General features: G+C 43.2%; 2 protein-coding genes across 7 annotated transcripts in view; one reads left to right on the top strand and one right to left on the bottom strand.

The window, feature by feature from the left end:
- LOC133402347 (dual specificity tyrosine-phosphorylation-regulated kinase 4-like) overlaps positions 1–11,144 on the bottom strand; it is a 26,722-nt gene extending 15,578 nt beyond the window's left edge. Inside the window, 9 exon segments of the mRNA XM_061675922.1 lie at positions 2,407–2,482; positions 3,687–3,825; positions 3,915–4,055; positions 4,622–4,758; positions 9,175–9,338; positions 9,426–9,489; positions 9,576–9,755; positions 10,973–11,110; positions 11,112–11,144. Of these exon segments, the coding sequence (XP_061531906.1) occupies positions 2,407–2,482; positions 3,687–3,825; positions 3,915–4,055; positions 4,622–4,758; positions 9,175–9,338; positions 9,426–9,489; positions 9,576–9,755; positions 10,973–11,110; positions 11,112–11,144 (1,072 nt within the window).
- A 1,401-nt stretch (positions 11,145–12,545) lies between these two features.
- Positions 12,546–26,174, top strand: part of mical2b (microtubule associated monooxygenase, calponin and LIM domain containing 2b) — a 114,214-nt gene continuing 100,585 nt past the window's right edge. For all 6 annotated transcript variants that reach the window (XM_061677381.1, XM_061677382.1, XM_061677380.1 and 3 more), the window contains exon 1: positions 12,546–12,719. The gene's annotated coding sequence lies outside the window, so the exon portion shown is untranslated. The remainder of the gene's footprint in view (positions 12,720–26,174) is intronic.

Raw genomic sequence — 26,174 nt, 5'->3', positions numbered from 1 at the left:
TACAACCGACATAAATCAAATAAAAACTAATTATTCAAAATCTATCCCACCATTGCGCCATTATGATGACTGTAGTTATTCTAATTGTGAAAAAGGGAAAGCCGCAGCAGAATGTTGGAAGCAAAAAAAAGCTCTTCGCAGGTGAATAAAAGTCATCTGGCACTGATATTTTTTGCCGATGAATATGATGTACAATATATCAAAATTTGGGTGTCGGCATCACATGGTAGGGACAAATTACGACCGTGGGGCTGTCAGTGAGCATATATCCGCACCGACTACATGTGTCGGCGCGCCATCACTGAACCCTCAGAGGCCGCCAACTTCACAAGCCACTAGATTCACAACAGCCTCCTTAGTGCGGGAGGGGGAATGCTTAAATCCATGAGTGTATACGCACACGTTGCACGCTCTGCCAGATTTGAGTGAGAATGCCCATATTTCAGGTTGCTCCACCCAGAGTGCGTAGCTGGAGGGAAGGTGGGTAAATGACAGGTTTGACTTGACTAGAGAATGCGGACAGCCAAAAAAACATGCAGCTCCACAGCTTTTTTGATTTATCCACACAAGAGATTATGGGCCATAAAGAGAGTTATAGAGTTAACCTTATGCACAAGTTGAGGTCATTCACCTATGATTATCATCAGTGGATGATAATAATAATACATGAATATCATCCTTATTAATATCCTTTTGGGTTATGAAATATGAAACATTTCAGTAAATGTTCATCACATAAGACTTATTTAACTTGTGCTTTTATTTTGGAAAGTAATGATTACCGTAATGTCTCGTGTATAATGCGCACCCATGTATAATACGCACCCCCAAAGTTGATCTCAAAATTCAGGAAAAACCCTTCTACCTATGTATTGTGCATTTTTACAATGCATGATTCTGCTTCTACCAATATGATCAAAACATGAAATATTATCTGTAATGTTAGTTTTTTCAAAGAATTATTCTGAAGTTAATAACTTTATTTGAACATGTAATCCTTCTTTAATTTACTTGCTTATTTTAAAATTCACAGCCCTACTTTAATTTCGTAAATTAGAAAACACACAAGGGCACGGTGGTCAACTGGTTAGCACGTCTGCCTCACAGTTCTGAGGACCGGGGTTCAAATCCCGGTCCCGCCTGTGTGGAGTGTGCATGTTTTCCCCGTGCCTGCGTGAGTTTTCTCCGGGCACTCCGGTTTCCTCCCACATCCCAAAAACATGCATAGTAGGTTAATTAAAGACTCTAAATTGCCCGTAGGTGTGAATGTGAGTGCGACTGGTTGTTTGTTTCTATGTGCCCTGCGATTGGCTGGCAACCAGTTCAGGGTGTACCCCGCCTCCTGCCCGATGACAGCTGGGATAGGCTACAGCACGCCCACGACCCTAGTGAGAAGAAGCGGCTCAGAAAATGGATGGATGGATGGACGTACTCCCTGTCATATTGGAATGAAAGTATAGGCTACACCTTTTTCATAACCACTAGATGGGGGCATACATTTATAAAATGTGAATTTTTTTTTCCATTTGCCCCTATAGCTATGTGTATAATGCGCACTACTGACTTTTAACAATTTTGGGAGGAAAGAATGCGCAATATACATGACAAATTACAGTACATCAGTGTTTCCCAAAATTTATTGAGCCAAGGCACCTATTTTATAAAATATCTCACACCTAACCACCAAACTAAAATTTCTCAAAGAGGATGAATACTAATATATCGTCTCAATTTACTAGAAAACGTAATTGTGAAAATTGGGCTGTTTAATTGAAAACAAAGCTGTCATGACTTAAAGCTGTAGACATACTACCTGTGTTTGTGTATGAATGGCTATGATACACAGGTGTATTGCACCTTCTGCAATCTGTGTTTCATTGTTCTGTTTGTCAGTGTATTACTATCCATCGCTGGTATAGCTGAGCAAAGATATATTTCTCAGTATTATTATTATTATGGGTAGTACTACTCATAATAATACTGCTGTAAATATACATCCCGTGTTTGTGTAAACTATTAAAAACAGACTTAAATAATACTAAAAAAATTTAACACTTTTACACAGTAGTCGATCTTTGTTAAATTTGTATAAAAGATTGATAAAACAATCTCAGCCTTTTAATTCGCTGTATGTAGAGTTTGTGCTCGTGTGCAACATTCACTCATATCCTGCGCATCTCCTGGGGTCTAAACATCCCCCTCCCCCCGCCCCGTCTCGGCAGTCCATAACACCTGGTGACGCCCTGAAGGTCAAATCAGACAATAAACATTGCCTTTTTTTTTTTTTTTTTTTTTTTAAATTTGTCACAATGTTCAACAAAACCTCCAATGTTTCCCAATGTATGTTCACTTTAGAGGGACTCTAAATGTTCACCTGTGACATTTAGTTGAAAAAGGTACACTTGCCATTGTCTTTCAAAAAAATGCAGCCTCCAAAATCGCTCACTGCAGCATTGTTTTCCTTGTCTAATAGAATGTTTTCCTGCAAAAGAAAGATTAGATACAATTTTACCAGTAATAGAGCTACTGTAATAAGGACTTCGTTCCAATTATTATTATTATTTTCATTTTAAAAAGAGCCAGAGTCACAGAGCTGCAAAGATGCATCCTGCTATAATGCATTGAATGGCGTTATCACTTTGTAAAGACAAGGGATACACAATACACGTATAAAACTACTCCCTATATATGATATTTCACTGATTCCCATTGTGTTGTTTTTTTTATCACAAATTTAATGAATGTGCAATAAAAACAATTTCCCCTGGGAACATATAAGCAATCTGTCACAAATAACCTGTTACAAATTGTTCAAAAATGTTCTCTGGTTTTGACTGATTTAATGACACATTGTCGCATGCTAATATAATGGCCAGCAGCATGTTAGATGCTAGTGCTGATTTTTAATTCGCTAACCGATTTTCATGCAAGATGAATCATTACAATAACTAGTAAAGAAACACCATGTTCAATAGCATTCAGCAATACAGTATACAAGGCATGTTATAAAAGTTCCAGGACTGGTGTCACAAAACATAGATTTCAAACCCAAACGAGAAACGAAGAGTTCCCATTAATGTGGCCCAGACTACCAACCAACATGTCTACAAATAGATTCTGCTTCCTTCAGTGCGTGAGAAGAGGCGAGATTTGTAAGCAGGACAACTCGGGGCTGCCTCACCATAAACAACACGCTTGCTCACAATGCCCTCAAAAACCTCCCTACTAACCCAACCTGGTTAAATATTTTTTTTTATTTCTATTTCCATTTCTAAACTCAAGGGGGTGATCAAGGGGAACCATTTTAAAGAATCCTTTCAGGAGTACATGAAGGTTATGGCAGTGAAGGCTGGGAAATTGCATTGCATTGGATTTCAGGGTGATTACTTTGAAGGGGAAAACTTGGATTTGAAATATATGACTCGAGTTGTGGAACTTTTCTGACACACCTCAAACTGTCCATACACTTTTCAGTATCTTGAGCAGCAAAAACACAACAATGCTATGGTCCCCCAATATTGTTTTGGTTTTGATGCCTTTGCCCAAATGTTGACGGAACACTTTTAACATGCATGTGCATTTCATAGATAACCTTTCTTATTATTTCATGAAAACATCTTACCTTTTTTCTACACCTGAACATGTGGTTGCCTTACAAAATTAAATAAATATATAACGTTTCTTACAGGTTTCAGGTCACCATGAACAATCTTCATGCCTTTAAGCACTAGAAGACACTTAAGCACATCTGTGGCATATTTTCTAATGTCCCCGTCATGGAGTCGGCGCATTTTGCTCTGCATTAAGGCTTTAAAGAGGTCCTTTCTGAAAATCATTATAGAAGTTCTCTTACTGCATTAATCGAATGTTCTAGTCATACTACAGAATGAACCAAAAGCATGTGGTCAACTTACTCAAAGAGGTCAAAGGTGATGCACAGATGGTTGCGGAAGTAAAAGTACTCCTTCATGTGAACTATATTGGCTTTGTTGCTCTTGTCTAACTTTTGCAGGGTCTTTAAAACTTTTAGTTCTGCCTCTGCAAACCCATGACCCCTAAAAGAAGCATGCGCAGAGTGATCATTTATTATGTCTAGGTGAGATGAACTGGCATTTCATATTAATGTATAGTAGTAAGTGCAGCTTTTAAGAAAAGGACAGAGCCAGTATTTTTGACGGGGTCCTCGGTTACTTTCCTACATAACCCGAATTTATATGTTAGTCGAAACTCGTTATCTGTTAACCTGTTGACGAAGTAGAGAAGCAGTAAAAAAATTTTATGAAAAACACTTAAGTCATGAATACAAAACAATCAAATAAAAAACAACGCTAACTGAGCATGTCGCATGAAAACTAGTTTATTGCGCGCCATTTGTAACCTCAAAATGTCATATGTTGGTACCGTTGTAAACCGAGGACCCCTTGGAAATGTCATCATATATCATATCATTTCTTAAGTCTGTTGACTATTAATTTAAAATATGCCGCACCAATCAAAGTTTAGGACACACTTTCACATACAATATGAATTCTATGCTTAAACAGGACAATTTATTTATTTATATTACAAAACTCTTAACTTTAGTCTTTTTGCTTCACACATTGTTTTGGTAACATCTTACTCAGTTGTGTTTCGAAAGACCTTGACTGCCACGAGCATTGTTGTCTTGTGGTCCTTACACTTGAGGACTTTTCCAGCAAATCCTGATCCTATCACCCTCAATATTTCGAAACGGTAAGCCAAGTGGTCACCAATCCTCTGTTGATGAAAAGGTCATTGATCAATGAATTGATTAGTTATAAGTCCTCAAGAGAATGACAGTACACAATGCAGACATGCAGAAACTGCATTCATGAAGAGTACCTGTGAAATAGTGGCATGACAGGATGAGGAGAGTGGTCACTCCAATTGTGATATTTTGGGGAACCAATAGAAAATGTATGTAGTGGAAGAAGCAGTGGTATTTTTTTATTAAAAAAATAAATAAATCCTGATTTTAGACTTACAAATAAATCTCTTGAACTTCTTGGCAGTATAGCTACCTTGCTCCCCTAACCCTAACCCAGGAGTGTGAAACTCATTTTAGTTATGGGATACACTGTAGTTCTGGTTTTCCTTAGAAGGCCGTTGTGACAAAGTCAAGGAAAACAATTTGTTCAACTACTGTTCAATTTCACTGATGGTGTTGTGGTACACTCGCCTGACTTTGGTGCAGGCAGCGTGGGTTCAGTTCCCACTCAGTGACGGTGTGAATGTGGGTGCGAATGGTTGTCCGTGTCTATATGTGCCCTGCGACTGACTGGCGACCAGTACAGGGTGTAGTCCACCTTTCGCCCGAAGTCAGCTGGGATAGGCTCCATTGCCCCACGACCCTAACCAGAATAAGCGGTGTTGAAAATGGATGGATACTGTTCAATTTATTTTAAAAAGTGGTTTGGTAACAAAAACTGCTTAAAATATCCATCCATCCATCCATTTTCTACCGCTTATCCGAGGTCGGGTCACAGGGGCAGTAGCTTTAGCAGGGACGCCCATACTTCCCTCTCCCCAGCCACTTCATCCAGCTCTTCCGGGGGGATCCAGAGACATTCCCAAGCCAGCCGAAGGATGTAGTTTCTCCAGCGTGTCCTGGGTTGTCCCCGGGGTCTCCTCCCGGTGGGACGTGCCTGGAACACCTCACCAGGGAGGCGTCCACGAGGCATCCGAATCAGATGTCCCAGCCACCTCATCTGGCTCCTCTCGATGTGGAGGAGCAGCGGCTCTACTCAGAGATGCTCCCAGATGACCGAGCTTCTCACCCTATCTCTAAGGGAGAGCCCGGACACCCTGTGGAGGAAACTCATTTCGGCCGCTTGTATCCGGGATCTTGTTCTTTCGTTCACGACCCACAGCTCGTGACCATAGGTGAGAGTAGGAACGTAGATCGACCGGTAAATCGAGAGCTTCGCCTTTCGGCTTAGCTCCTTCTTTACCACAACGGATCGATACAAAGTCCGCATCACTGCAGACGCTGCACCGATCCGCCTGTCGATCTCCCGTTCCATTGTTCCCTCACTTGTGAACAAGACCCCAAGATATTTGAACTCCTCCGCTTGGGGAAGGATCTCATCCCCGACCTGGAGAGGGCACTCCACCCTTTTCCGACTAAGGACCATGGTCTCAGATTTGGATGTGCTGATTCTCATCCCAGCCGCTTCACACTCAGCTGCAAACAGCTCCAGTAAGAGTTGGAGGTCACGGCTTGATGAAGCCAACAGAACCACATCATCTGCAAAAAGCAGAGATGCAATACTGAGGCCACCAAATCAGCTGTGCCTCGGCTGTGCCTTGAAATTCTGTCCATAAATGTTATGAACAGAATCGATGACAAAGGGCTGCCTTGGCGGAGTCCAACCCTCACCCGAAACGAGTCCGACTTACTGCCGGATATGCGGACCAAACTCTGTCGTACAGGGACCGAACAGCCCGTATCAGGGGGTTCGGTACCCTATACTCCCGAAGCACCCTCCACAGGACCCCCCGAGGGACACGGTCGAACGTCTTCTCCAAGTCCACAAAACACATCTAGACTGGTTGGGTGAACACCCATGCACTGTCAAGGATCCTGCCGAGGGTGTAGAGCTGTTCCACTGTTCCACGGCCAGGACGAAAACCACAACTTCCCGACGGACCCTCCTCTCCAGCACCCCAGAATAGACCTTACCAGGGAGGCTGAGGAGTGTGATCCCCCTGTCGTTGGAACACACCCTCCGGTCCCCCCTTCTTAAAAAGGGGGACCACCACCCCAGTCTGCCAATCCAGAGGCACTGTCCCCAATGTCCACGCGATGTTGCAGAGGTGTGTCAACCAGGACAGCCCTACAAGATCCAGAGCCTTGAGGAACTCCGGGCGAATCTCATCCACCCCGGGGGTCTTGCGACCGAGGAGCTTTTTAACCACCTCGGTGACCTTAACCTCAGAGATAGGAGAGCCCGCCTCAGAGAACCCAGACTCTGCTTCTTCAAAGGGAAGGCGTATCAGTGGAATTGAGGAGGTCTTCAAAGTATTCTCCCCACCGGCTCAAAACGTCCCGAGTCGAGGTCAGCAGCCACTTTACACAGTGTTGATGGTGCACTGCGTCCCCCTCCTGAGACGCCGGAAGGTGGACCACAATTTCCTCGAAGCTGTCCGGAAGTATTTCTCCATGGCCTCACCGAACTCCTCCCATGCCCGAGTTTTTGCTTCAGCGACCACCAAAGCTGCATTCCGCCTGGCCAGCCGGTACCCATCAGCTGCCTCAGGAGTCCCTGATAGGACTCCTTCTTCAGCTTGACGGCCTCCCTCACCGTTGGTTTCCACCAAAGGGTTCGGGGATTGCCGCCACGACAGGTACCACAGCAGGCGCGGAACATGGTCCACTCGGACTCGATGTCCCCCCCCTCACCCGGAACATGAGCAAAGTTCTGTCGGAGGTGGGAGTTGAAACTCCTTCTGACAGGGGATTCTGCCAGACGTTCCCAGCAGACCCTCACAATACGTTTGGGCCTGCCACGTCGGACTGGCATCTTCCCCCACCATCGGAGCCATCTCACCACCAGGTAGTGATCAGTTGACAGCTCCGCCCCTCTCTTCACCCGAGTGTCCAAGACATGTGGCCGCAAGTCCGATGTCACGACCACAAAGTCGATCATCGAACTGCGATCTAGGGTGTCCTGGTGCCAAGTGCACGTATGGACACCCTTATGCTTGAACATGGTGTTCGTTATGGACAATCCGTGATGAGCACAGAAGTCCAATAACAGAACACCGCTCGGGTTCTGATCGGGGTGGGGGGACCGTTCCTCCCAATCACGCCCTTCCAGGTCTCACTGTCATTCCCCACGTGAGCATTGAAGTCCCCCAGCAGAACGATGGAGTCCCAAGCGGGAGCGCTCTTCAGCACCCCCTCCAAGGACTCCAAAAAGAGTAGGTACTCTGAAATGCTGCTTGGTGAATAGCCACAAACAACAGTCAGGAGCCGTACCCCCACCCGAAGGCGGAGGGAGGCTACCCTCTCGTCCACCGGGGTGAACCACAACGTACAGGCGCCGAGCCGGGGGGCAATAAGTATACCCACACCTGCTCGTCACTTCTCACCGTGGGCAACTCCAGAGTGGAAGAGAGTCCAACCCCTCTCAAGAGGACTGGTATAAGAGCCCAAGCTGTGTGTGGAGGGGAGTCCGACTATATATAGTCGGAACTTGTCGACCTCACACACCAGCTCGGGCTCCTTCCCTGCCAGAGAGGTGACATTCCACGTCCCTAGAGCGAGCTTCGATAGCCGGGGATCGGATCGCCAAGGTCTCCGCCTTCGGCCACCGCCCAGCTCGCACTGCACCCGACCCCTATTGCCCCTCCCACACGTGGTGAGCCCATGGGAATGCTGACAATATTTCTACGTTATTAAAAGTGAAGATAATTTCCAATTGTGGAACAGATTTTAACAAGACGCACATGACTTTGCTGGCCACATAAAATGTGACAGGCCGCATCTGGCCGCTGGGCCTTGAGTTTGACACCTGTTCCCTGCCAATGTTGTGCTCTTGTCCTTGTCATGGCTATTCGCAAGCTATGAAGTCTTCAATATCCAGACTGTGGCGATTTTCTTCCTTCTTAATTTGGCTTTGCATTATTGTTTTGCTTTTTCTTTGGCTATATTAAACTGAACTTCTTATGGTGAAGGAAAACATTTGGCTGCTCAGTGCAATACAAGGCATTCATTATTCAATATAAATTCCATACACACATTAATTTTACCAATCAAATGCTTATGTCAATAGCACGTAGCTGAAAGCATACCGTCTTGTGACTTCCCAATGTAAATAGCATGTAGAAAATTGGCTAGTGACTTAACCAGAGAAGCTTGTAGACAAAATTTTATTGGATTACTGTATATTACTGTTTTTCACAACAAGCAATAACTAAACAGTTAATTCTTATTCGGTCTACTAATTCCAACAATATTCATAAAATGTGAGGTGACACAATGCACCCTCATGTTTCCTTTTCATTGCGCATTTGTCAGGGAGCTTCAAGGGTGACTTTTTGTATTTTGGTTTTATTATACAGTGAGTGATGTTTTTTCATACTACTACATACTACATTCATACTACAATTAAAAAATAAAAATACATAAATAAATAGTTCTGTACTTACTGATTTGTAGAATCCTTGGTCATCATCAAATGACCTGGCCTCCTCAGATGTGGTTTGTGTACGAATTTTAGTATCCTTTTTTCCTACGTACCAGACTTTTCTGTATTCTTTAATTTCAATCTGCTCATATGGTGTCAAATATCTTTTGTTATCTTTAAGAATACCTGCACACAGAATAATAATATGTTTCACATTTTGTTTATCAGAATACAAACAATATAAGTGAAAGACTGGTGCCCTAAAACTCTTACTTTCACATGTCATACTTGGTAAGTTGAAAGTGAAAATTTTGTTCTTGATGGTTGTTTTGAATGTCTGAATAGAAAGACAAACTGAAAACATTTACAATGCAACTTGACATAATAACGCAGATACATTAATAAAACTCTGTTGGAACAAACCTGAATTGAGGGTTTGGAGATTCCTTGTTGATGCATATGGTTTTGTGGGTAGCTGATCTTTTGACAAATTAACCCATATTCAGTTTTCTGAGGAGGATTTAACGGTGGAGATATCTGTTTTTTTTCAGCACATTTTATTGACTTTCGGTGGTCCTTGTTATTTCTTGATGTTGGACAGATCTAGAAGTTTAAAAGACAAGGTTAATCAATATTTCAGGCCGCTGTGTACAAAATCACCTGTATTGATGCTGACAATGTCATCATGCGTGGAAGCACTGTGTTGAAACATTTGGCTCATTTATGGGCTCCATTAGTACAAGTGCAACATCTAATGAAATTCAGTTGTAGAACACTGCATTAAATGTATTTTAGTAAACTTGTATAGCTGAATTAGAAGGAGGGTGGGGAGGGCAACAACAAAATCACAGCAACAGTAGCTCAATAAAAAATACTGTATCGCCAAGTACTTCTTACAGTGTCAGTCCAAATATAATAGTAATTTGGAAAGTTAGAAATTTTTGCTAGAGCTCTTGCATGGAGATTTTGTGAAGGTACAGTATACCTATTGTTTGGACAATAGAAATAGAAAATAGCCGAAAATCTGATCACATGAAGCAAAAACTATTCAGAATCAGATTCGGAATGATCTTTATTTGCCAAGTATGTCAAAAACACAGAAGGAATTTGTCTCTGGTCGTTGGAGCCGCTCTAGTACGACAACAGTCAAGTGACAGAGAATACTTTAGCGAGTTCAAGATATATTAAAAATATATATATTAAAAAAACCAGTCACAGATCAATAAAAGGTTGCCGGTAATGCCGGGACATTTATTATTATTTTTTTACAATTGTGAGAAAAGATGCAGAGTCCTGTAGCAATTAGAGCAGTTTGAAATAACTAATAGAACAATAGTCCGGTGCAATGACCATTGTGCAAAGGGCGCCGAGACTTCAAGAAATGCATGCAGTTTAAAGTAGTGCGATAATCTGTTAATAATAATAATAATTAGTTTCATTGTTAAATCCTGCTAAAACATACAGTAGCAACCAATCCAGAAATACCAATCTAAATTTTTAATGACATTAAAAAGACAGGTGTGTGTGTGTGTGTGTGTGTGTGTGTGTATATATATATATATATATATATATATATATATATATATACACACACACACACATAAATATATACATACACACACACACAATTTGAGAAAGACCAAGTATAAGTATGAAGCTAGAAATCATTGCTGGACACTTGTGGGGGTAAGTTTGTCGCAGTGAAGTGACGTCACGCATGGCAATTTAACACCTGTGGCCAATGTCTACGTGTATGTAAATAATAGTCATAAAAGTCTCACATAAACACACACACACACAAAGTTTCAAATTAAACGTACCTTGTTGGGTTGTAACATCGCTCTGTAGATACATTGTCGTTTTGGGAACCTCCTCCCGTGTGCTGTCTTTTCAAGTCCCAAGCACCTCTGCTTGAAGACTTGACTAATGTCAAGCTGATTGAAAGTAAACATTTTTTTTGTGCTGCAGTGAAACACAAATTGGTGGGCTCATACGATTGCATCAGAAGACATCGCCTTTGCCACAGGGCCGTTCTCTGAATTAAAGACTCGCTAACATCGTCAGTTTTTCGAAGGGCTCATTTAGTCAAGCGGACAAGAACTCGTGCTCACGTCAGCAGAAAAACCGGCGTCACAATTTGCGTTCGAGCAGTTTGGCGCTGCCATGTTTCAAGCTACAGCCGCACAAGTGCATCGTACGTATGCCTCTATGAATCAATCTCAAATGTAACCGTCACGCAGTATACATTTTAGATGATGGGCCTTCTTCATCCTGAAGAAAAAAAAAAAAGAAAAAAAAAAAAATATATATATATATATATATATATATATATATATATTTAATATACAATTCCTTGACTTTGATGACGGTTAGTGTTTTTTCTAGTGCGAGTTACGGGCCAATGTTGATAGGATGTCACGGTAGTTACTGACCACCAGAGGGCAGAAGAGGACAAACTCTGACAAAACGTACAGGGCTACTGCATGAATGTTTGACAAACTTGCTTATGCTTCCCTACATCATGAATACTCACTCCAATAGCACTTAATTATTACATATAATAATTACATAGCTTTTTTAAACATTACTTAAGAAAAAAAAAGCTGTCAATGACCAGGAGTGTACAAATTTAACAAAAGAGAAAGCACATATTAGTTTGAGAGGAAACATGATGGTAAACCAGTATGGCACTATAACGGACAATCAGAAGTACACTACCCTCCAGAAACTGAACCGATCCAAAAAAAAAAAAGTATGCAATGCCACTGTAATTTCAATCAGACTCTTCCTTGGTTAGCACACCTGCTTCACAGCCAAGAGGTTTTATGTTCAAATCTCAGCTCAGACCCCCTTTTTTTTTTTTTTTTGCATGGTGTCCCTGTGTTTGCTTGGGTTTAATTCAGGTGCTCTGGCCTCCTCACGGGACTCTAACTAGTCCATAAGTATGAATGTGAATGCTTTTTTATTATTATTATTTTCAAACCATCCATATGATTGACTGCTGCCCAGTCCGAGGCAAGGTCCCGGCCTCTCACCTAAAAGTATATAGCAGTTCTAATATCAAATATCATATAAAAGGTGATGGATGGATAAATGGATGGATGGTACTGAACAGCAATGTGAGTGGCTTATCTGAGTCGTGTACAAATCCGCCCGAAAAAAAATAAAACCTTCACGTTAAAAACAAACCTAATGTGAAGCCAATTTTCTGCGGTCGAGCAAACCATAATGGGTGCTATATTCATTCTTTATTAATTGCGCGTACGCGAATAACAATAAACGGCACTGATCAATACCGATGAAGCGGATGTTGATGGGCGCGTGTTTTACTTTGAAAGGCTAGACGGAAGTGTACGATTGCTCGTAGTTATTGACTTCACGCGGTTATTCCATTCGGTCAACCGTGAGGCAGACACGCTCGCGGCAGCTGTTAGAACAACCAAAATACGCGTGTCGACATTCAAGTCAACCTGCGCCAATACTTGGGAGGGAATTTATTTGCGACACAACTTGGAATAATGACGGAGGAGTGCGACAGGTCGCCGACTTACTGAAATGAGCTGCGCGGTAAGGAGCTGACACAGCATGCGAGTGAGAGCAGCACTTAATGCCTATCACGAATGTTACTTTGGAATTCGCACCTAACTGCCATTTCCAAAGTAAATATGACCTTTCTAACAAACCTGTCACGCGTGAACCTTTTTTTTTTTTTTTTTTTTTTTTTTTAATCTGGGTCGCTTCCTTTCCGCTACTTCTCGCTCGAACAGGCGCAGCAGGTGAATTGAAGCAGGCCAACGGGCCCCGGGCTAAGGTATAAAGTTCATGGAGTTAATTCAGGCAAGCTTACGGCTCGTTCTAATAAGTTGCCGAAGAGAGGCCGTGAGCACGGCCACTGTCAAGAACAATGTACCGCTCAATGTAACCTAAAACCTCTATCCAAATTAAAACCGATTTACAGCCGAGTAAATCTCAAAGCAGCGGGTAGGTTCAAGTCACAAAATTAGTTTTTTTAATATATTTATTTTGCTCCCAAAATGGCACTACATAGTTTTCGGATATGTGCCATGTAAGTATAAACACACAAACACAAGGAATCGGATATCCCCAGATGGGAATCAGTTCTCTCCCAATAGAATACAAATCTGCAACGCATAGGATATCTGCCAATTCGATGGCCCATCCTTTCATTCATTCATTCATCCATCCGTCCATTCTTTATGCCGCATATGTCGAGGATAGCAGGTAACTAGAGACAGTCAAACATTCACACCATCACCTGGAGGGAACTGAAGCTACACTACCTGCAACGAAATCACAGGAGTCCATCACTACGCCCATCGGAGGCTCTGCTCAAACACAATCAAAACATTAAAATAAATAAATAATAATCATCAAAAAAGGACCAATCTAAACTACAACTAAAGCCAGCTCAGGCCAACTCAATGGTATGCAACATTTAATGTATAATAATTATATATATTTTCTATAATATATTGTTTACTTCTGTGTTGTCACTGCACGGTGTCTGGATGTGTATTTTATTCTGCAGTGCTGTATGTATCTGTTTGTTTCATGTGTTCTGTAAATGTATAGCTGGGCCTATACTGGATTTACAGTAATTCAGTTTTATTTGTCAGGACTATTTCTTGTAATCGTTTTTTTTTTGTGTGGCTTCTATCATTCAAAATGTGTCATCTGCTTACATGCACTGCAAAGGACAACAATATGGCAGAGAACAGAGTGATGCTAGTTTACGAAAGCACAGTTAGTGTTGCCATATTAATGACTTTCCCCACCGTCCTTGAAACTTAAGTTCCTGTTAAAAACAGACGAGTGGAATCATTTTCACATTGTCTTCCATCAGCAACTGCTGAGGGAATAGCGCTGAACATTGCCAAAGACGTGCCCATTTGTGTATTGCAAAGGCAGTAATTTATCAACATGTTGGAACCTTTTGACCCAAGGTATGTGCATCCAAGCTGCACAAATTCTGCAGAGGTCAACTGTACAACTCTACATGAGAAGAGATGGTGAGAGAGCTGGAGGGATTGTGTTAGTTCTCTTCCATTCATGCAATTTGATGACTAATTTTATTCTCTTGAACATTTTAAAGATAATCAAGTACCATTGTTTACATGTATGTTTTGACAAATGGGACATTTTTCTCTGCAAGAAAAAAATAGTTTCACAAAAAATTATTTTAATTCTATTTTACCTTATTAAAATCAGAAATTGTATTTTAGTGAAATTTTTTTTAGACCATTTTATTTTGAAGCCCTATGTTAATGTAGACAGTCATATTGGCTATGTGTCAAATGTACATGTAACTAAATATACAAAAAAATTATATGGGCATTTAAAGACCCCCAAAACACCAAAAAGTGGCTTGCAGTCACAGAAAAGACAATGAATGAATGGATTAGAAAAATCGCAAAGTATGTGAAAACAGGTTAACAAATGGTCAAGAATTGAGTCATTCCTTGAGCTTCCAGATGCTGTGGGTGTGTTGCTGTGAGCTCTGAAAATCCTTCCTCAGCTGCCACTCAAATACATGGAGGCTTCTTCCTTTTATCACAGCTCGTAAGCAGAATATCCAGCAATGGAGATAAAAAATACATTTATTCAATTTTGTTATAGTCTTTGTTACAGCCACGTTGCTCCGCACATGACAAACAGGTCTGTCTTTTACTGTAGTGAACAGAACAGTGCCTCCCACCTGTCTTGGAAGTTAACGGTTTTCCATCTTTCGTTTGCCCATTTTTGGGAAGGGGAAGTGTAAATTTGCTCAAGGAGACTGGTAGCATAGTTGCTAACGACTGCTACAGAAAGGGAAGGTGCGCTCGCCGGTCTCGACTGATGGGCCAACACACTAGCAGAGCATTCTGGGACTTGTAATATTCGTGGCGCATGTGCTATTGACTGGCAGGCCAGCTCTAATACACATTTGATATGGTTTTGCGGGCCAAATATAATTACATCGTGGGACAAATTTGCCCCCCGGGACTGAGTTTGACATATATGCCCTAAAGTTTTGGTGTGTGTGAAGTAATTACAATAAAGTAATTTAATTACAGTAAGTTAGCACCCATTATTTATGTCATGTTGTAGTGTTGGTTCAACCTGACTGATTAGAATACACGATCTAACTAGAGCAGTGATTTCCAACCTTTATGGAGCCAAGGGCACATATTTTACAATTGAAAAATCTCACGGCACACCAACAAACAAAAATGTTACAAAAAGTGGATACATTAATTACGGTATGTACTTCCTGCCATCTAATAGAAGACCATTCATTTGTTCTGTCTGTCACTATGCCTCACTGGCATAAATAGATGAACAAAGATACATTATTTAAATATTATTTTTTGAGCAATTAAGTACACAAGTATATACAGTAAATGAACAAGTAATTTAAATAGCCGCATTGCTCAATCTTGTGATCGGATCTTTAATCTTGTGATCGGATTTTTAACTCTCTGATCGGCCCCAAACATCCTGAACGTGTAAAGCGTAGTATTTAGAAACAAAACGGATTTTCGTTTTTGGGGTCTATAATAGGAATTGGATTAGGAACTACCTTGGTGTCTTGTGATACATGTTTAATTGGTTCTGTGGCCTGTTCCAGCCTCATCAGAAACACCTAAAATGTAATTTTAAAAAATTTTCATAAGAAATGTTGCACTCACAGTATTGTACTGTATAAAAACACACTGTAATAACATTTGCTCTCCAGTTAACCTGCAAATACAGAATGTGAGCATGAAACACGACTGACTGTAAGTAATGGATCTTGTTGTTCTTCTAAGGCAAGGGTCAGGAACCTTTTTGGCTAAGAGCCATTAAAGCCATATGTTATAAAATGTATTTCCGTGAGAGCTTTCTGATACAACTAAAAGCATGCATTTTTGGACACATTTTTAACAACAACAATTTTAGAATATAATAAGTGTCTGACTTTATTCTTTTTAATAACGTTATACTGAAGCTAACCAATAATAAAATAATTTATTTATAAAATGCTTCCACTTAATTTGTCATCATGATGGTACGATTGTCAACAGTTCTTGCTGACAGAGGCACGTCTTTCGCTTATCTTATATTTATCCGAAAAGTTGTCAAAATGTTCATTGGCCACATCAAGCATGAATGTTTTGGCATACTCGCCACCTGTGAATAGCTTGCACAATGCAAGGGAGCGCTTGGCATCCCTTTTTCCTGCCGTCCCCCACGGGATTTTTCAATGCAAATGTAGCATGGCGTGTGTCGAAGTGCCGCTTTATATTTGACAGTTTAATTGCAGAAATGTTATTGTTGCATATGAGACACACCACAGAACCTGCTCTCCACGAAGGTGAATTCCTCTGTCCATTTGTGCTGAAATGTACGGTACTCCTCATCTTCCTTTTCACCATATGCTTTGTCAAATGCTGCCTGACTATTTAATTAAAGTCTGAAATATGAAACATTTCAGTCAAGGTGCATCGTATAAGACTAACTTGAAATTTTATTTGGGAGAGTAATGATTACAAAGTGGAGAAAGCCAAGATATAAATATAAGCCTTAATTTGGCTTATGGCCCATATATTTTCAAGAGAACATTAATATTCATTGTTAAACATTAATATTCATTGTTTAATTTAGAAGTAATTGGGTAATATCTCCAACCATTTTATTCACATATGCACCCATAATGTAATCTCTGCGGCAAAGTTAGTGTTGCGAGCCAAAATCAATGTCATTAGCCTCTATACTGATCAGTTATTATTACAATTAATGTTTCAATCTATATCTTCTGTATCTTGAAGGGGGAAATTCAGTCTTGCAGTAATGTCAATCAAAAAGTCACTTCACTATCTGAGTCACATCAACGTAATAGACTGATTTGCCACTGTGAAAAAAACAGACTGCTATCGTTGACACTTCCACCTACCAAGTAGCATGCGATTGCAGCTGTTAATTTAATTTGGATTACATTGTTAACACCATCCATCCATCCATTTTCTACCGCTTATCCGAGGTCGGGTCGCGGGGGCAGTAGCTTTAGCAGGGACGCCCAGACTTCCCTCTCCCCAGCCACTTCATCCATCTCTTCCGGGGGATCCCGAGGCGTTCCCAGGCCAGCCGAAGGATGTAGTCTCTCCAGCGTGTCCTGGGTCGTCCCCGGGGTCTCCTCCCGGTGGGACGTGCCCGGAACACCTCACCAGGGAGGCGTCCGGGAGGCATCCCAATCAAATGCCCCAGCCACCTCATCTGGCTCCTCTCGATGTGAAGGAGCGAGCGGCTCTACTCTGAGATCCTCCCGGATGACCGAGCTTGTCACCCTATCTCTAAGGGAGAGCCCGGACACCCTGCGGAGAAAACTCATTTTGGCCGCTTGTATCCGGGATCTTGTTCTTTCGGTCACGACCCACTGCTCGTGACCATAGGTGAGGGTAGGAACGTAGATCGACCGGTGAATTGAGAGCTTCGCCTTTCGGGTTAGCTCCTTCTTTACCACAACGGACCGATACAAAGTCTGCATCACTGCAGACGCTGCACCGATCCGCCTGACGATCTCCCGTTCCATTCTTCCCTCACTCGTGAACAAGACCCCAAGATACTTGGGGCAGGATCTCATCCCCGAGGCACGCCACCCTTTTCCGACTGAGGACCATGGTCTCAGATTTGGAGGTGCTGATTCTCTTCCCAGCCGCTTCACACTCTACTGCGAACTGCTCCAGTGAGAGTTGGAGGTCACGGCTTGATGAAGCCAACAGAACCACATCATCTGCAAAAAGCAGAGCTGCAATACTGAGGCCACCAAACCGGACCCCCTCTACGCCTCGGCTGCGCCTAGAAATTCTGTCCATAAAAGTTATGAACAGAATCGGTGACAAAGGGCAGCCTTGGCGGAGTCCAACCCTCACCGGGAACGAGTCCGACTTACTGCTGGATATGCGTACCAAACTCTGACTCCGGTCGTACAGAGACCGAACAGCCCGTATCAGGGGGTTTGGTACCCCATACTCCCGAAGCACCCCCCACAGAACCCCTCAAGGGACACGGTCGAACGCCTTCTCCAAGTCCACAAAACACATGTAGACTTTTTTGGGCGAACTCCCATTCACCCTCGAGGATCCTGCCAAGGGTGTAGAGCTGGTCCACTGTTACACGGCCAGGACAAAAACCACACTACTCCTGCTGAATCTGAGATTCAACTTCCCGACGGACCCTCCTCTCCAGCACCCCTGCATAGACCTTACCAGGGAGGCTGAGGAGTGTGATCCCCCTGTAGTTGGAACACACCCTCCGGTCCCCCTTCTTAAAAAGGGTGACCACCACCCCAGTCTGCCAATCCAGAGGCACCGATGTCCCCGCGATGCTGCAGAGGCGTGTCAACCAGGACAGCCCAACAACATCCAGAGCCTTGAGGAACTCCGGGCGAATCTCATCCAGCCCCGGGGCCTTGCCACCGAGGAGCTTTTCAACCACCTCGGTGACCTCAACCCCAGAGATAGGAGAGCCCGCCTCAGAGAACCCAGACTCTGAGGAGGGAGGTCTTCGACGTGTTCTCCCCACCGGCTCACAACGTCCCGAGTCGATGTTAGCAGCACCCCATCCCCACTATACACAGTGTTGATGGTGCACTGCTTCCCCCTCCTGAGACGCCGGATGGTGGACCAGAATTTCCTCGAAGCCGTCCGGAGGTCTTTCTCCATGGCCTCACCAAACTTCTCCCATGCCCGAGTTTTTGCTTCAGCGACCACCAAAGCTGCATTCCGCTTGGCCAGCTGGTACCCATCAGCTGCCTCAGTAGTCCCACAGGCCAAAAAGGCCTAATAGGGCTCCTTCTTCAGCTTGACGGCATCCCTCACCATTGGTATCCACCAACGGGTTCGGAGATTGCCACTACGACAGGTACCAACCACCTTACGGCCACAGCTCCGGTCGGCCGCCTCAGCAATGGAGGAACATGGTCCACTCGGACTCGATGTCCCCTGCCTCCCCCGGAAAATGAGCAAAGTTCTGTCGGAGGTGGGAGTTGAAACTCCTTCTGACAGGGGATTCCGCCAGATGTTCCCAGCAGACCCTCACAATACGTTTGAGCCTGCCACGTCGACCGGCATCTTCCCCCACCATCGGAGCCAACTCACCACCAGGTGGTGATCAGTTGACAGCTCCGCCCCTCTCTTTACCCGAGTGTCCAAGACAAGCGGCTGCAAGTCCGATTACACGACCACAAAGTCGATGATGTGTTTCTCTAATGTGTTAAAAAAACAGACTGAAATAACACTAAAAATGTAACGGTGTTTTTGTATGTATTCCAAATTTCCTACTGGTACCCCTGTGATGTATAAAGAATATGATTGTACTACAAAAGAAATGTGTTAAGTATTGGGGATTCCGAATAGGTGACTGTTTCAATAAGTAAGTGTTATATTCAAAATAAATATTCTATTTGTTGATTAGTCTCATTCTTTTCTGCACTCTATATGGTTTCCTCACCCTGCTTTGTATTACAGAGCATTTGGATAATCTGAGAGTAGTGTTCGGAAGTACTGGAATTAACAATTAGGTTTTTATTATCACACTGCTGCAGTTGACATCAAAGATGTTGATATCACTTTCTCTTAGTCTTTTCTCATTTGGCTTTCTGTCATTCAGTCTATGGGGGCACGAAAACAACCCACTGTGGCACACGTTGTTAGTTCCTGGAATGAGTGGTTGACTTATATGGGGGTGACACTGCACATATCAGCTTTGGGGGAGAGACCAGGTGATAAAAATACACCAGGGAGCTAAGCATTGCTGGCTGACAACATGAGCTGCTGTCAGATGAGAAAGGCCAAGTTGAGCTCCAGTGTGTCAGATAATCTTTTCATTGGTTGACTTGAGAACGGAATTTGAATTATTGAACAGTGGGGCTTGGCAGTGAGAAGAAAAGTTGTTTTTTCACTGTACTTTGCTCATGTTTTTGCCCATCTGTTTCAGGATTGTTTTAATCCGCAAATAGTAGCATCTCAGAGTAGGCTACTTGTTCAATGTCAAAAGTACTTGGTTACATGGGTCCTATGTTTGTTAGATTGATCTTATTTTTGTTGTTGCAGCCATTAAAGCCAGAATGTCAGGCTCACACTTAACCAATAATGAAGTTTATTTATAATTTATTTAACTACATTTATTTTGGAGTGCTTTTGTTACATTTCGGCACTCATTATTGCCTGTGATAATTCTTATTCATCCAAGTCAGTTCGTTCTCAGGGCATTCAATCAATTCCAACTTGACTGTTCTGTTTGTCTTAGAAGAATGTTTGCCTCTCATCTGAGCAGGCTTCATCAGTCCATGCAACAAGCCTTAGTCAGGAGGAGGCTAATGTGTCCTAACGATTAGTTGCGATTAGTCGACTAATGGGATCATATCGCTGGTGACGAGCCAAAACCTGAGAATGAGACTAGTGCATCCTAAGCCTTGTTGCATGAACTGATGAAGCCTGCTCGGATGAGAGGCAAAACGTCTTCTTAGACAAACAGAACAGTCCATTAGTGATGGATTCAATGCCCTGAGAAGGAACTCATCATTGCCTCCCACTGAGCTAAAATTTTAATGAATTTCCCTGATCATTGACTAGGGGAATTTAATGTTAAACTATTTATATACTAAAATATAACTGAAATATATAAATAAAAATCAACATGAAATGCCTTGGTAGGAAGAAAACCAACCCCCCCCCCCCAAACCCCTACACACCTTTGTCCAAAGAACTGTCAAACTGGAATGGGAAATACATTCTGCAGAGAAATAGCATGCAGCTGTGTTTTATCGGTGACTTAACCTATTTAACTTAAATGTACAATGCACAAACTCCCCAAAAAATAAAAGTAATCTATTAATTACTGGTTGTTGGAGAAGCAGTAGGTGCATGACAATTTAGGGTGCACTATGCAATTTGTACAATGCTCAAACAAACGTTAAAGTTCAGTTTGTTTGAATAATGTGCGTGTCTGCTCTGTACCCTGCTCAAGCAGAGATCAAGCACACTTGCTTAACAATTGGACGGTCGGAAGAAGAGCAGCTGTACTGTAGTTCAGTGGGTCTTACTTCCTGGGTAGCTTCTTGTAGTCAATTAAGGTTTTGTTGATTGTGATATGAGGGAGATAAATATTGAACCTCCCTTTTCTTTGGTTTTATACTGTAATGGTTATCCATTTATGGGTACTTTGGAAGTGCAGGGTATTCTGTCATAACAACTGCTGACAAGTTTATAGGCTTAATCCGTCTCCGTCATCTACAGTATGGGGCGTTAATGCTATGAGGATTAGGAGTTTGATTTAAGGACTTGCATGCGACAGTCAAAGCTGGTCTCAGTACATGTAAACATATAGCGTTCAGACCAACGTGTTCAAAGAGGCTGCGGTATATTGTGCATTAATAAACTTAATAAACTACTTTATGTAGTTTATTTATTGTACATGGGTGAGAAGTTTTATTTTGATTTGAAAATATAAAGGTTAGAAGTTACGGTAATATTAGAAATTGTAAAAAAAAGAAAAGAAAAGAAAAAGATCAGGAGTTTTAGTACGCAGACATGGCTAGCTTTCTTGCCAATAAATGTAAATATTTTATTAATCGATCATCACTTTGGTTGCTTGATTGTGACTAAACTGCACAAAAGGCATACCATTAGAAAGGGCATTACCTTGCATTTGATTCTCATGCTTGAGTTCAAAGTGCACAAAAATAAGAACACAGAAAAAAAGGTTCCGTCCGGCAATTTAAATACACGCCTCATTAATTATATACAGTAGTCCATCCGTCCAGTTTCTATACCCCTTATCCTCATTAGGGCTGCCACAAATGATTATTTTGATAGTCACTGATTATTTTTGCGATTATTCAGTAATCGGTTCATATTGCTAGTGTCGTGCCAAAACATCATGTCGAAATTTGGTGAATTCCATATTTTTTCAAGTGTTAAAAATTGATTTCTCCCTTTGATGATGCGATGTTAATGGCTCAACACACATTTTGGTTTCGTGAAAAGTGACAGTTTTGGAGGTACGAGGATTCCGCTTGACGCCAGCGATATGTAAATTGCATCTTATCGCAGCAGCTGCTCTTATAGAAGACCCAAGACCCAAGATAACCACTAATATACATAACAGGTTAGCACACAGCCAGCACCCGATCAGCGGAGGATTTCAACGAGGAAAGCAAAGCTTAAACAAAAAATAAGCGACAACGTTGACAAATAAATTAATTGTCGACGATTTTGATCGTCGACTAATCGTGGCTCCCCTAATCCTCATTAGGTTTGAGATCAGTCTGGAGCCCATCCCAGACTTTGGGCTAGAGGCAGGGTGCACCCTGCATTGGTCACCAGTCAATCGCCATGGCACATACAGTATAGACAAACCACCTATGGACAATTTATTTAGTCTTTAATTAAAGACCCCGTCAAATGAATTCAGAGATTTTTTTCAAAATGCATTATAGGTATTTGAAGATAATTGCTGAAAACGTGCAAAGACCGAGAACTGTGTAGTTCCAGTGACGCGTTCCGGCAGGAGTCGCCCCTCCCCCACCATAAAAGAACTACCTTCTTTTCCAATAAGAATCAAGTTAGAAGCCCAAACCCGAAAAAAAAGGCTCCCTAAACACCTCAATTGGAATAAACAGGTTGAAACTGAATGGAATTTCATTTTGTTTCACAAGGGTAGAATATTAATTTAATTTCCCCAATCAAAGGGGATGTAAACTTTTCAGCCAGAATAGCCAGGGTGTGCATCCTCTGTCTTGACTTAAATGTACAGTGACGTCACCGCTTACGCACTTGAGAATAAGACGGTTTCCAAACAGAGCTTGTTTGCGATGGAGGGCTTTTTAACTACTTGTAACATGTTTTTATCAAGCTGTTGTTTTTAACTTGCATGTGAAAACTCTCGCAACTAATGTGCTAAATAGATGACTGATCTCCATCTCAATAAATCGTGATGTTTACACAGTTCTGTGCATGTCACACATCTGTAAAACGGCTGTTCTGATTAAATTTACTGGCCCATGTAAACACCAGATCGGAATAGATCACGTCACGTGACCAGTTGACTTGAGGGCTTTAATCAGAATGATTTAAATCAGAATGGGGAAAAAAAGTCTCCATGTAAACCCAGCAAGTAGTTTTCCAGCACAATTGTGAATTACTTGGTTATTATTGTTCGGCCCAAGCCTGTTAGCTTGCGAGCTAGCTGGTGGCTAGCGCCTTTCTTTGGGGCGTGGAAAAGCCCCTTGGGGACTCTGTGGGCTATATTATATTGGGCTTTTTTGGAACGTGTTGCAGCCATAAAATTCTGAGTTAATTATTGCTAAAAACAAAAAAGTTTATCAGTTTGAATATTAAATATCTTGTCTTTGCAGTGTATTCAATTAAATATAGGTTGAACATAATTTGCAAATCGTTGTATTCTGTTTTTATTTGTTTAACACAACATCCCAACTTCATTGGAATTGGGGTTGTAAATTACACTGGAAAGACCTAAGACAGGATTGTGTCAAGGCAAAGATCTGTTCAATGGTAGATTGGAATAATTTCTGCCGCTTTAATGTCCCAATGAAATCGCCAAGTACACCATTTATCAAGCGTGTATACACACTACTACTACTAAGGTAGTCCTTCTGTACGACGACCTCCAATTCTCTCATGACTACGTAGATGTGAATAGAGTCCAATAGTTGATTTACAGATCCTTCCACAGGAAGGATTTTGTGGAGGGTTGTGGTTTATGTCGGACTCTTTGATTCAGAAAGCGTTGAGTTCGCTCCTCAAATTTGTTTGTCTGAACTGGTACCAGGTGTCTCCATTGATCTTGATCAACAGCAGATACTTTAATGGTTTTAGGATCAATATCACAGGTCTTGATAGTTTTTTTCATGTAGTCAATGTATTTTTTATTTTGTTTTATTTTTTATTTTTGGAGAGCTGTGGGGTGCTTATGATGACGACAAACGATGGACTTGGTTTTCCCTTGCCCGGACGCGGGTCACCGGGGCCCCCCTCTGGCGCCAGGCCTGGAGGTGGGGGTCGTAGGCGAGCGCCTGGTGGCCAGGCCTGCACCCATGGAGCCCGGCCGGGCACAGCCTGAAAGGGTAACGTGGGTCCCCCTTCCCAAGGGCTCACCACCTGTGGGAGGGGCCATTGGGGTCTGGTGCAGTGTGAACTGGGCGGTGGCCGAAGGCAGGGACCTTGGCGATCCGATCCCCGGCTACAGAAGCTGGCTCTAGGGACGTGGAATGTCACCTCTCTGTCAGGGAAGGAGCCCGAGCTGGTGTGTCAGGTTGAAAAGTTCAGACTAGATATAGTCAGACTCGCCTCCACACACAGCTTGGGCTCTGGTACCAGTCCTCTTGAAAAGGGTTGGACTCTCTTCCACTCTGGAGTTGCCCACGGTGAGAGGCGCCGAGCAGGTGTGGGTATACTTATTGCCTATACATTGGGGTTCACCCCAGTGGACGAGAGGGTTGCCTCCCTCCGCCTTCGGGTGGGGGGATGGGTCCTGACTGTTGTTTGTGCCTATGCACCAAACAGCAGTTCAGAGTACCCACCCTTTTTGGAGTCCTTGGAGAGGGTGCTGGAGAGCGCTCCCGCTTGGGACTCCATCGTTCTGCTGGGGGACTTCAATGCTCACGTGGGCAATGACAGTGAGACCTGGAAGGGCGTGATTGGGAGGAACGGCCCCCCCGATCAAAACCCGAGCGGTGTTCTGTTATTGGACTTCTGTGCTCATCACGGATTGTCCATAACGAACACCATGTTCAAGCATAAGGGTGTCCACACGTGCACTTGTCACCAGGACACCCTAGGTCGCAGTTCCATGATCGACTTTGTGGTCGTGTCATCGGACTTGCGGCCGCATGTCTTGGACACTCGGGTGAAGAGAGTGGCGGAGCTGTCAACTGAACACCACCTGGTGGTGAGTTGGCTCCGATGGTGGGGGAAGATGCCGGTCCGTCATGGCAGGCCCAAACGTATTGTAAGGGTCTGCTAGGCACGTCTGGCAGAATCCCCTGTCAGAAGGAGTTTCAACTCCCACCTCAGACAGAACTTTGCTCATGTTCCAGGTGATGCGGGGGACATCGAGTCCGGGTGGACCATGTTCACCGTGGGATGCCGTCAAACTGAAGAAGGAGTCCTATCGGGCTTTTTTGGCCGGTGGGACTCCTGAGGCAGCTGATGGGTACCGGCTGGCCAAGCGGAATTCAGCTTTGGTGGTCGCTGAAGCAAAAACTCAGTTCGGTGAGGCCATGGAGAAAGACCTCCGGACGGCTTCGAAGAAATTCTGGTCCACCATCCGGCGTCTCAGGAGAGGAAAGCCGTGCACCACCAACACTGTGTATAGATGGGATGGGGCGCTGCTGACCTCGACTCAGGACGATGTGACTCTGTTGGGAGAATACTTCGAAGACCTCCTCAATTCCACCGACACGCCTTCCCATGAGGAAGCAGAGTGTGGGTTCTCTGAGGCGGGCTCTCCTATCTCTGGGTTTGAGGTCACCGAGGTGGTTAAAAAGCTCCTCGGTGACAAGGCCCCGGGGGTGGATGAGATTCCCCGGAGTTCCGAAAGGCTCTGGATGTTGTGGGGCTTTCCTGTCCCTGTACGACCGGAGTCAGAGTTTAGTCCGCATATCCGGCAGTACGTCGGACTCGTTCCCGGGGAGGGTTGGACTCCGCCAAGGCTGCCCTTTGTCACCGATTCTGTTCATAACTTTTATGGACAGAATTTCAAGGCGCTGCCGAGGCGTAGAGGGTGTCCAGTTTGGTGGCCTCAGAATTGCATCTCTGCTTTTTGCAGATGATGTGGTTCTGTTGGCTTCATCAAGCCGTGATCTCCAACTCTCACTGGAGCAGTTTGCATCCGAGTGTGAAGCGGCTGGGATGAGAATCAGCACCTCCAAATCTGAGACCATGGTCCTCAGTCAGCGTGCCCACTCCATGTCGAGGATAAGATCCTGCCCCAAGTGGAGGAGTTCAAGTATCTTGGGGTCTT

Source organism: Phycodurus eques, chromosome 5 (assembly GCF_024500275.1).
Source record: "Phycodurus eques isolate BA_2022a chromosome 5, UOR_Pequ_1.1, whole genome shotgun sequence".
Taxonomy (NCBI): domain Eukaryota; kingdom Metazoa; phylum Chordata; class Actinopteri; order Syngnathiformes; family Syngnathidae; genus Phycodurus; species Phycodurus eques.
Note: the sequence above shows the minus strand (reverse complement) of the source record. Positions and strands in the feature narration are given on the sequence as shown.